This window comes from Acomys minous (genome assembly GCF_964271855.1).
Source record: "Acomys minous genome assembly, chromosome: 18".
Lineage (NCBI taxonomy): Eukaryota > Metazoa > Chordata > Mammalia > Rodentia > Muridae > Acomys > Acomys minous.
Window position 1 is genome coordinate 59,613,691 of NC_140501.1, and position 12,644 is coordinate 59,626,334.

General features: G+C 43.3%; 1 protein-coding gene across 3 annotated transcripts in view; it reads right to left on the reverse strand.

The window, feature by feature from the left end:
* Positions 1 to 12,644, reverse strand: part of CAB39L (calcium binding protein 39 like) — a 107,685-nt gene that overhangs the window by 44,262 nt on the left and 50,779 nt on the right. For all 3 annotated transcript variants that reach the window (XM_084767743.1, XM_084767742.1, XM_084767744.1), the window contains one exon: positions 1,326 to 1,444. In XM_084767743.1, coding sequence (XP_084623869.1) covers positions 1,326 to 1,444 — 119 coding nt within the window. The remainder of the gene's footprint in view (positions 1 to 1,325; positions 1,445 to 12,644) is intronic.

Consider the following 12,644-nt stretch of genomic DNA (forward strand, 5'->3'; position numbering starts at 1 on the left):
CAGGCGGCACGTGTCTTGTGCGGGTCACTCCACTGTGGGTTCATCTGCTGTAAGATCTAACTGTTCTCCACCCAGGAGAAGATACAAGCACATTTCTCCCAGAGCTAAGAGAAGAATCTCTAGAAAACATTACTTTGCACCAGCCACAAAGCCATCACAGTATACTTCTTTGCTCAACACTTCATAGTAACCAGACAGGCAAATGACCTCAATGTGATTAGTAATAAAATTAAAATCTGTGATAAAGCATATTGAGGGGACAAGGGAAGGGAAGGGAATGCCGATGGCAGCGGAAAAACTAAAACAGCAGTTTGAATTTGAGAAGTTGAAAAATGCAGAGGCAAATGTATGATTTATATCATACATTTTTCACATACATAAATTCATATATGTATTTAAAGATGAGTGATTTTTTTGTAATTCAACAAATAAAAAAGAATGACTATCATTGGGATTGAGACTGAAGGACGGGGAAGAAGCAAAGAGCTCCTGTTCATTGATAGAGCTGATTTTCCAGATTGCATTATACATCACTTTAACACAATTAAATATTTATAAGTTGACACGGGAGGAAGGTGACACAAGTGAAACAGACTTCATGTGGCCCACAGCACTGGAAACAGGAATATTACCCAGTAAATGATCCGTGTTGGCTTGAGATATGGAGCGGAAAGGCAGCACAGGGGAGGAGGACCATCATGCTGTGTGCATGCCTCAGGGCACCTGGACCACCAGGCTTTAGGATTCACAGTAGCCTCAATATGCTCAAGACTCATGTGAGTAAACATAAAAAGCAATAATCAAGGATTCTATTTTCTTAGCCTGAATTCAGTGCCTCCCCCCCACCCCCACCTTTACAGCTCTGTATAAAAACAGCAGCATCTACTGAATCCCCACATACATACTTTACCCCCATCAGGACAAATGTTAGCACTGTAAGAATGCTGACCCCTACTGTTTAAGTTGCAGAACTAGAATATTTATGTATGTGCTCGCATGCATATATGTGTGTGCAATGAAGGGACATTCACATCAGGCAGGCAGGAAAATGGTACCTGTGCAGTTAGGAATAGGGAAGATGAGGAAGACAAAGAAATAGAACAGAAAGAGACATGGACAGAAAAAAGGTAGAGGAAAGAAGCAGGAAACACAAACAACACCGAGTAGACCACAGTACAAAGGAGCGACTTCCTTTGGGCTCCAGGCATTCAGGGACAGATCTGGAAGGCTACCCTTACACACACCAAAACAAACCGCGTGGTTCCCAAGGTTGCTAAGGAGGATGTACATTTTATGAGCTGTGTCTGAGGAAGGCAGGTACCTACCCTTTGAGAAGCATAGACAGGATGTGAGGGTGAGAACTGATGTACTCCACAGTGGGACATCGGGTACCGATCTGTCTTCTCAGGATGTTGTTGAATATCTGGGTCACATCCTTTTTTCCCTGTTAAGGAAACATGTCACCATTAAATGATATGCTTTTAGTGGACAAACTGTACTGCACGTGGGATACAAGCACACACTCTCATAGAGACAGTGTCATCCTGCATAAAGTGTAGAACCAGGAATTTACCACTTTCATTTATCTTTAAAAAGCCCACTAAATGGGTGCGAGTCTTCCCCTAGCCTGCACCGCGGGGAGAGCAGCAAGTGGGAAGTCCACTGACACAACGGGAAATACAAAAGCACAGATGGGACAAAGCAGCAGCAAGATTTGAATATTTCATGCTTTCTCTCCGTTTAGCTCTCTCAAGAAGGAAACAGTGACTGATTTTTTTGTGTGTGACTGATATTTTTAAATCTTCATAAATGAGAAAAAATGAAGAATGTAAGTTATGGTTAAATAAAATATTACATTCAAATTCCTTTTTCTTAACATCTAATTCTGGGTAATATTATCTATGCCTTCACTTTATCTACTCATTTACCTTGAGGCCTTCAAAATTTTTTCTAAATGAGATATAAGTTTAAAATGTTTTCCCTATATAATATGTAACTTGTATGTGTGTGTGTATATGTGTACGTATGCATCTATCTTACCTATATGAAATCACACATAGCCTAGAGGAGGAGAAGAGACTTGTGGTCCTAACTGCCTGAGTTAGAGGAACGACTGCCAATCCTGAACAGGGCTTTTTACGAATCTTCATGCATCTTACAATCTGAGTTGAGCCTTAGGATGTAACAGAAACCCTGAACTGGATGCATGATTCATATATAGGAGGAGGAGGACAAGAATGTTACCAATTATTACAGCACGCCAATTTGTCTTTCAACAGAGCTATCAAAGGCTCTGATACTCCCTATCCCCTCAAAGCATCTTCACTCTGCAACATCTGCTACCAGAGCCCCTAGGCTCCTCAGTATCTCCCTTACGTTAGAGGGAAGTCCAGTGCCTTGCCTACCATGGCCCTGCTATTGCTTTGCACCCCTGCATCAGTTTCTGATATTCCAACTGACTATGTGAAGAACACTCACACACAGCCTTCAATGTTCACGCATGCTCTGGCTGATGTTCTCCTTGTGTCTGATGTAGTAGTCCAGTCCATTTTTAAAGACTCAGTTTGGGATACTCTCCTCCGAGAGGAGTGTCTTTACTCTGTCTCTAGCTCACAACAGCTGGCTCCTCCTCTGCCTGACTACCTCCACTGCCTGTCAGAGCAGCAAGCCTTTACTGAACACTGAATCTGTGCCAGGAACTTAGGTTAACAGCTTTGCACGCACTACTCAATCTCTGTAACAGCCTGATGAGGGGCACATGATGGGCAGGGAAACTGAGGACAGGGATGCAGAAGAGCCAGGAGTCTATCCTCAATTGATAGAGTCCAAGCTGTCAGTTCTTAGCCACCATCTTAAACGAATTCCCAGCATATCAGCGGATTGGAAGGAAGTTTTGTGTCTAACTTCCTCCTTGTACAGTTAGCTCTCAACAATAGAGAGCCTAACTGATGTGTATATTATGGACTGGAGTCTAGCATGCTCTCAGTAAATCCCTATTAGACTAAGCAATTACCTTAGAAGTATGCCTCACCATAGACACAGAGCCTCCATACATTGTTTACCACAAACATGAAACTGATCCCTGTCATCTTTAAATTTGGCACTTTTTAAATACAAGAAACACTTAAAAAAGAAAGAAAGAAAAACCTAAAGTCCCAAAATGAGTCCTAAATAAGTTTATCCATTAATAACTCAGTCTTAAAACTGCCCCACCCTTTCCAGGATCTCATGTATCCCAGGCGGGTCTGTAACTTGCTTTTGCACGTTGATGACCATAACGTTGTGATCCTTCTGCCTCTACCTCCCGAGTGCTAGGATGACAGGTGTGCACACCACACCACATGGGTGTGGTACTGAGACTGTGCCCAGGGTTTTGTGCAGATAAGCACTCCACCTGAGCTACATTCCAAGCTACTTTAAAGTTGTTAGTTCTATAAAACACAAACTAAATGTGGCTTAGTAAAATTAACACAGGAGCTGGAGGGGCGCATAAGAAGTTAAGAGCACTTGCTGAACTTGCAGTGGACCTAGATTTGGTTCCTAACATGCACATGATGGCTCAAACCATCTCTAACTCTAGTTACAGGGGACTCAACACCCCCTTCTGGCTTCCACAAACACTAGGCACTCATGTGATGCTTATACATACATGCAGGTGAACACTTACATATGTAAAATGAAAACAAATAACTATTTAAAAGGGAAAATAATAAAGATAAAAATTTGAAAGAGTAGCAGCATTTACCTCATGAAAAACAGAACATGTGCAAGGTCCTGAGTCTGATCCCTAGAACTTCCTCCACATACAAACTCAGAATACACTTTACACTTTTATAGTTAAGATAAAAATTCAAAAAAGAAAGAAGTCTCTAGGATCTATGATTAGGCAAAAAGTTCTTAGCCCTGATATTAACAAGCAAAGAAGTAATACACTATTAATCCCTGGGAGGCGGAAGCAGATGGATCTCTGTGAGTTTGAGGCCAGGTTGGTCAGGGCTATGTAGAGAGATCCTATCTCAAAAGACCACCCTGACACACACACACACACACACACACACACACACACACACACACACACACACACACACACACAAAGAGAAAGAGACAGAGACAGAGAGAGACAGATTGGGACTAAAGTGGTGGCTCAGTGGTTAAGAGCACTTGCATTTCCTTCCAAAGGTGGGCGTTCACTTCCCAGCACCCACGTGGTGGCCACTACCATCTGTAGCTGCAGTCCCAGAGGACACCCTCCTCTGCAGGCACTGTGCATACATGGTGCAGTCAGAGAGGCAGGTAAATACACATAAAAATAAACCAACCATCCAAGCAAACAAAAACAACTTTTGTTTTCAAAAGATTCTGCTAATAAAATTAAGAGATTAGGATACAGACTGGGGGAAATACTGTAAGCCACATAAATGACAAAAAGTCAGTATCTAGAGTATACAGACTTAATTGGTGAAGACATGAAAAGATACCTCATCAAAGAGGCCATGTCACTGAAAAAACGGGCACATAAAAGATGCTGAACATCATTACCTTTAGGAAGTGCAAAGTGAGGCCGCAGTGAGATATGTACTACTCATTCTGACAGAGCTACCAGAACGGCTGAAATGCGGCAACGAGAAATGCTCACAAAAATGAAAATCACGTTCACACTGTGAGGGAAATGTAAAAGATGGGACAGTGAGATGGCTCGGTGAGATGCAGGTAAAAGCTATATTCACCTGCAGAGAACCTGACTGTCCATACTCCTGAAAGTTGTTCTCTGATCTTCACACCAGTGCCTGTGTATACACACACACACACGAAGTAATAAACACATTTAAAAACGAAATGTGAAACAGTATAGCCAGTCTGCGAAAGATTTCATTTTTTTAAAGAAACAGAACAAATAACTAACTACCCCATCAGCAGGTTTTTGCTCTTAAGCATTCTTGAGGGAGAAAGAAGCACATGGGTGATTCTCGTGTGGCAGCCAGAGTTAGAAACAGCCCAGGACATCTTCAGCTGTCAAATGGTTAAGCAAACTGTGGTCACCTACTTATTAGTCAGCAACCAAAGTAATACAGAGACACAAAGCGGTGGATCCTGAGGAACTGTGTCCATTATGAAACACCAGTTTCTAGTTACACATGAGATGGTCCCATCTATATGAGGTTTTTGAAATAACAAGCTAGAGAATGGAGAAGAATCTAGTTTAGAACAGCTACAAGTCAGGGATGTGGTGGTAATGAATAAGAGAAGTGGGCTTACGTAGAAACCGGCACAAGGAGGGATCTTTGTGGTAGTGGAAAGATCCCCTTTGTCGTGTTTCCAGAGTGGGACATCATTCTGAGGAGATGCAGGTGAGCTCCATGGGGTTTCTCTGAACTATTACTTACACCTGCTGGTAATCAACTATTATTTCAAAACAAAGAGGTTACATGTGTAAAATACATTTCTTTGTTGTCCATTTTTTTAGAATAACAAAATTCAATGTCTGTCTTATACACAAAGAACTTTATCCCAGCTGCTACCATAGAGTCCCCAATAACTGCTGGGTGTGGTAGCTCACACCTGCAATCCTAGCACTCATCAGACTGAGGCTGTCACAATTTCAAGGTTAGCCTGGGCTACACAGGGAGTTCCATAGGACCTTATGCTATACAGTAACACTGTCTCAAAAACAACAACAACAACAACAACAAATGCCAAAAAACAAAAAAAACCAAACCAAAACAAACACCATGACCACCACCACCACAACAACAATATAACCAAACAATAAAAAGGCTAGTAACAATGACTGTGTCTGTGGAGCCTGGCAGCCTGAGGTCAGCCCTGGGACTCCTAGGTGGAAGGAGACAGCCAGCCCTTGCAAACTGTCCTCTGATCTCTGTGCCTGGCTGTGGCACATGCAACACAAATAGATGCAGAAAAAACTGTGGTCTACTCAAGGGGTAGAAATAAGAAACCAGAACATCAAAATGTCAGCAATGATTAAAATTTTAAAATAGCTACAGTTGTCCATTGCTGTAATTTTCTTCCACAGAGAAAAATATGAAGAGATTAGGGCAGAAGAGAAAAAGAGGATAGAAAAATTAGGGAGGGGAATAGGCTGATTTAGGGGACTGAGGAGATAGGGAAATAAAAAGCTGGTATTATAAAAGCAAATTATTTATTCCTTTAAAGGAAATCACCATACCCAAATGCAAATTTTGACAAAAAATTAAGAAGTAAATCCTGTGACCTTGTGATGTACCCAGGGGAGGGTCTTGCTTGGCAGGCACAAGTCCTGTCTCCCCCCAGTCCCAGCGAGGGAAGGGAGCACTTCAGAATCAATTGCTGCTAAAAATCTCAAAAAATGCACATAGTGCCTGAATTTCATTTATGAGGACTGTAAATACTATATTTGTTCTATAAAATAGGCATATCTGTTAGCATAAACATAATTTTAAACAAAAGTAATTCTGTGGTGTTCAAATCTTCTTAGACTCTACTGGGCAATATTACAGAATAAATACCAGCCCTGTTTGAAATGTCACAAGACCGTGTTTTTCATACCTCCCGGTAAAATGCCACAGAACATTTCCACATGGCATTCCAGTGAACAGCAGCAATGAAGCGCCACAGAAGGCCGCCCAACTTTCACACAGAGGAAAGCATTCTTCTAGTTCATCAGCAAACGTGTGCAGAGGCAGAGGGAGCCCCTGCGGGCAACAGAAACAGGTTCTGCTACCAGAGGCCACTTCTTAAATCAGGCCAGCGGGCCCAGACACAGAACATTAGAGAAAATGGGGACGCATAAGGGGCCAGAGAAGGAGAAAATAGAAAACCATCAAAATATGCTTGATTACAAGGAAGCCACATTCAGAAATGGACCAAAAATTAGTGCAGTAATTCATGATACGTGTTATATAGTTGGTAGATTTTTCAGCCTGAAGATACATTCATTAGCTGGTAAATTTATAAAAGTCCGCAGCTATTTGTTTAATGAATTAATGAATGCCATGCAAGGGTCTACGAACTGAAATCAAACAAGAAAATGAGGAAAGGAGGGAAGTGATCAGAAGTGGCAGCTGGGAAGTGCGGAGACAGGGAAAGAGAGGAGGGATTAAAAACGCCTGCTTTAAAATTGTGGGCGCTGACTTGTACATAAAACACACATAAAGAATTCTGGGCCAGCAGGATGGTTCAGCATGTAAAGCGCTTGCTGGGTAGCCAAAGGGCCTGAGCTGGATCCTTGGAATTCCCACCAAAGTGGAAGGAGAGAACAAATTCCACAAAGCTGCCCTGTGGCCTCCACACGAACGCCAGGGCACGTGTGCCCCTTCCGTGCCCCATCCCCCGCCAATGCGTATGCACACACAAGAATAAGTAAAATAAAAATATTTTTTTAAAAATTCTCAAAGTTAAGCAATCAAAAAAGAGACAAAAGCGCTCTACTTCATAACAAACATGGTGGTAAATAAACAGGGAAAGAAACCTGGTCTGATTGGTAATTAAGAAACTGCAAAGTAAAATGGTTGTTAGATAACACTGGCACCTGAATGGCTAAAATTAAAAGACAGAACAATTAAGCAACAGCCAAAAATCTCACCCATGGGTACTTTCAATGACACAAACACAGCTGTTTTCATCTTGAAAAACAAGCTACACACAAGTGGATGTACGGGCTTTACTTATAAATGATAAAACTGGGAACATACCAAGTACCCCGGGGAGGGACCAGATGAATAATGGCCTATGCAAGACCCATACAACGAATCCATCAATAAGAAACAATATCTTGGTCAATGGCTGAGGTGAATCTCACATAAGTTACACAGAGTGGAAATGTTATAGAATCTATATGCCTTCCCAGGGAGATTAATAAAGGAAAAAGGTCCTTTTAGAACATGTCCACCTCAGGCTGACTCTCAAACAGGAACCTGCTTCGAACACAGATATATTTAACCTACATATACCTTAGGCGTATGCATTTCACATACGCTGTCATACTCAAATCTCCTTTAGGTGTAGGACCCAGGTTATACTTTGAACAATTTATTATTATTATTATTATTATTATTATTATTATTATTATTATTATTATTATTTACTTTGAACAATTTAAACAAAGACAAGAGACTGCAATTCTGGTCACTTGGGCAGATGGGAAACAGCCAAGATATTGTCAGACGTCTTTATTAGCACACCAGTGTTGTTCTTTCCCACTAGTTACCAGGTCACCTTGCCTACTTGGCAGCATTAAGTTTCTTCTGGTAAGAGTGCAGGGGACTTCTTGGTAGACCATGTAACATGGCTGTGACCTGGCCCCTAGCCCCTGGAACCACTTCTTAGAGGTGCTTCTTTGATATGGGAAAAGCTCTAGCGTCCAACCGTAAGTCACGGTTGTCTCCTTTTGTTATAACTGGAGGTCAGACTCAGCGAACAAAGTTTCTCAGCCCCAAACTGTAATTACGGTACAGAATTTTCTTTTCCATGGTTTTCTAACAAGTCTGGTTATTGCACTACTTATCTTCCTGTAGCACAGGAGGTGGCATTCCTTAGGTAAATTCTACTCTGAGCAGGTTCATATTTCCTAAGCAAGTTTATTAGTAAATTCTCTTTATACCATCAATTTTACTACTTCAAGTTTGCCCTGCATCAAGCCAGTCTCGAAGGCCCAAACACTGCTTCCGCTTACATGATTTTTCTGTGAAGGTAAAAATGAGGTTTGAAAAAAATGGGGCTATGGGTATGTGGGAAAACATTACTATAAGGAGCTGGGGGTAGGAAAAGGAGCTAATTAGCCAAGAGTAGGAGGGAACTTTGCGGGTGTTAGAACTATCCACCATTACAGACCAATGCACTAAAAGGGTGACTGTTACATCTGTACATTATAGTTGCCATACTTGCCCCCACCAGACTCACGTTGAAGCTGGTTCAGAAGTGGTGGGTGCTGGGAGGTGGGGACAGGTGGGGTGGAGTCAGGAGGGCAGAGACGCGATGGACGGGCTAATGATTTCCTTACGGGGCAGACTAGCCACCCCAGGATGCTGGTCTCTTCTCTCCCTCCGTGATAGGGCCGTGTACCTAGAGATAAGGCTGCTTCCTAGAGAAATTACATTAGGACCAGGTTCTCTAGCAAATCCAGAAGATATTGGTTCTTGGTCATGCTCTTGAACTTTTCAGCTAGAAATGATGAGTCAGATAAAGTCCCTGACATGTCCTTCAATCATTCACTCAGCAAATAGCTGCTGCTCAATGACTCTATGTCAAGTATTCTCTTAGAAACAGCAGCAGAAGCAGCAAAGACTAACTGGAATAGGATGTGCTGCTCCCGTTGTGTTTTTTTAAAGACGGGCTGAAGAGAAACCTTAGTTCATAAAGTGTTCCTATGAGGACCCAAGTTCAATGTAAAGCGGATGGACAAAACTGACTCCACAAAGTTGTCTTCTGACCTCCACAGGGAAGGCTTGGACCTTCAGGCTTTATGATTCCAGCCTTTCAAAGTAATAAAAATCAAAAAGCAAAGAAAGGCTTTAGCTGGGAGCAAAGAACAGGATGATATTGTTAGGGGTAAACATTTTCATAAATGTTGGACTAGGAAACAGCTTAGTGAGGTGATTAGGCATCTTTGTGGGGCTTTCTACCAGGAAGCCCTGCTGTGCCCAGCAGACATGGGTTACTATGGGGCATCAACTGCATCCTCTGGGACCCCACGATCTCATGATGTAGTTGATTTAAACTTTTAACTGGTCCACCCTGGTTCTGAGTAGAAGTGCTTGAGAAATAGCTTGAAGAATGCTTTCCTCCTGCTCATCACAAGATCCATTACTGAATGTGTAACACCAGCGAGGAACTGCCAGCCACGAGCCCATGCTGCTCCTGCCAAGCAGCCCAGATGAACTAACCAGTTCTCGGTAACCCTTCGTTCCTATGGTCTGTAACTGCAGTCTGTGGATGCCGCCTGCCCTGGCTTTTCAGGTGGCTACCCTGACTCCTTGCTTACACACTCTGGTTGACAGTAGTGTGTATCACGTGAATTACTAGTCTGACATAATAAGAAATGACCACTAGATCACAGTGCAGTTTTTCTGCCACTCTGAGCTGCTTTCTCATTCAATCTGAACATTCAACTTTGCACCCACCCCTGCTTGGCAAGGCATACCTGTCTTAAGCAAATGCCCTGGCATGAAACATATTTTTTTAATCCTTTGATCTCTTACCACTGTGTATTACAAAATATAAAATAACCTAAAGCTGTGTCTTGAATAGTAGCCAAATCTTAAAAGACAGAGCTCCGAGTTTGATCCTGAGCCCACAATATCAGAGGCCTTGCTATTTTAGTCCTAAGTCCCATGTTTTCACTGCCTGGCCTGGCCTGTACGCTAGGCTGGCCTCGAACTAAGAGCTGTCTAAGTGTTTCTTCCTCCAGAGTACTGGCACTAAAAATAAGATGGAACCACCAGTTACAAAACTGCACTATTTCATTATTTTTCAGAGAGAAAACAATAGTTTCTAATTGTCTGTCTTGAGGATCTGGAGCATTGTAGGGGGCTGACCTTGCTGCTGGAGGCTGGGGCCCCTGGGGCAGGAAGCTCCTGGAAGCAGGTGTGGAATGGCTCATGGAAAATCCATATCCTAGCTCTGTCTCTGACCTGGTGCCAGTGGATCCTTTTCAATGATCGCCAGTGAGGGGGCTTACTGCAGCTTCCCCCCCCCCGAAAAGAGCATGCCATAGTCCCCTTGCTGGTACAGGAGAGGTCAGCAATGTCATCACAAGGAGGGTCTGGGAAGTCACTGTCCTCAAACCTGTACTCCAGGGTCCTCTGTAGGTGCCTCTGTCAGCACAAAACAAGGATTCGCTCCTTAGTGTCTCACTTGCCTCACAGATAATCCTGTAAGCTCAGGCAGCATGCGGGAACTCTTTGTGATGCTCCTGATGGTGACACTGGCAACTGCTCACCATGTGTCACCATGTGACTCTTCCCTTCTATTGCTTGCTAACCTTCGGACTCCGCTCAGCCCATGGTCTAGCTAAGTGACCGAAGGGCTTTCCTGGCTCCTATTTTCCTTTTCCTTTACTTACTAGCTGCGTGTTGCTCTACCCTGCAGTCCGTGCATGGCAGTTCTCTAGCATTTTCTCTCAGCCATGCTTTTCCTTGTGCTCCAGCTCTTACTCCAAAGGGGGCTCTGTTCTAATGGGCACTAGAAATGTCGGAGCTGTGGGAGGGAAAGCTGCGCCAGCTTCCCTTGGCTCCCAGCAGTCCTTCTGAACCCAGGAAAGGTGGGTCCTTCTTGCCTTCCTTCTTTGCCCTTACAATATACTCAGATGGTTCTCTTCTGTCAGCAAAGTTAAGGCTTAGAGGATTAGATAAGAATTTATGGCTGAGTAATTAGGTTTTCTTTTTAAACCCAGGCCTGTCTCTTAGCTATTACTGAGCAGAACTCTGCACTACTGTTCCCTTCCTCACGGGTCCCTTTCCTCTGGATTCTGGAAGGAGAGATGAATCTGTCACCCACACTCTTGAGTTAGTCCCTAATGTCCGGAGTGACATTGCTGCTGCCGCAAACAACACTGCTGTCAGGGGGAGGGCTGAGGCTCCTGTGCCTAGGTTTCAGACCTAGTTACCTGTCCCTCGCCAGCAGCTGGTATTGTCTTACACACTGTGTGTAGATTACCACCCAGTGCCCTTCACTCAGCATACGCCGCGCACACCAGCCAGCCCCAATGACACGACGTCGTCAGTCTACCCGGACATCTTTTCCTGACACTCCTTCCTTTTCTGGTGCTCCAGTCATCTCTTTCCCCATCCCGAATGTTTCTCTTCTTGATTGCCTAAGCCCTCTGCTGCAGAGCACATCTCTCGCATTTCTATTACTGTTCTCTGCAAGAGGAATCTAATTCTGTTGCTTTCCTTCTGGTCACTGCCCAGAGACTGCATATTTCTGTTTCACACTCACAAAGGTGGACTCTAAACCAAAGTTTATGTTTCTGTTGTTCTCTCCCCTCCCCTGCAAGGAATGTTTCCTCCCCTGTTTATCTGGCAAGAGCAGAAGCCCATCCCTAAAACAGTAATTTTTTTCTCCCATCATAAAAAACACCAGAACTTCTAGTCAAATGACTGCTGTGCTATTCAAAGATGCACGGTGAGAGGCTTTCATGTGTGGAAGTGCTATGATCATCACTCAAGAGGCCTTATTAATTCCTTAAAGATGGCGTATTGCTCTCCCTCCCCCATTGTTGCTTAAAGACGGTGTCTCACTAAATACCTCAGGTGGCCTAGAACTCACCAGGCAGAGAGACCAGGCCACTTTCTCTCTGCAGGCATTAGTTGCTTATACTTCTCTGTCTAGAGATGACCCCGCTATGGAACTCCTCCTCCATGTTGGCAAGTCTGCTGTTACCGCTCAGAGCTTTGATTCTCCCAATCTCACTCTTAGCACTCTGAGCCTGTGGTTTTATGTCACTGCGCCTGATGCTCTGTCTTCCCCGAGTCTTCAAAGCATAACCACCCTTAGCATGTTTCCTCCAGCACTCCACTATAAACTAGGCTTGTCTTTAACCAATCCAAGCCAATCAATGTTAATGACAACTCACAATGTGGCTACTCTCAGATAAATATACAAAACAATAAGACAAAAATATAATTGTAATAAAAAATGGGAACTCT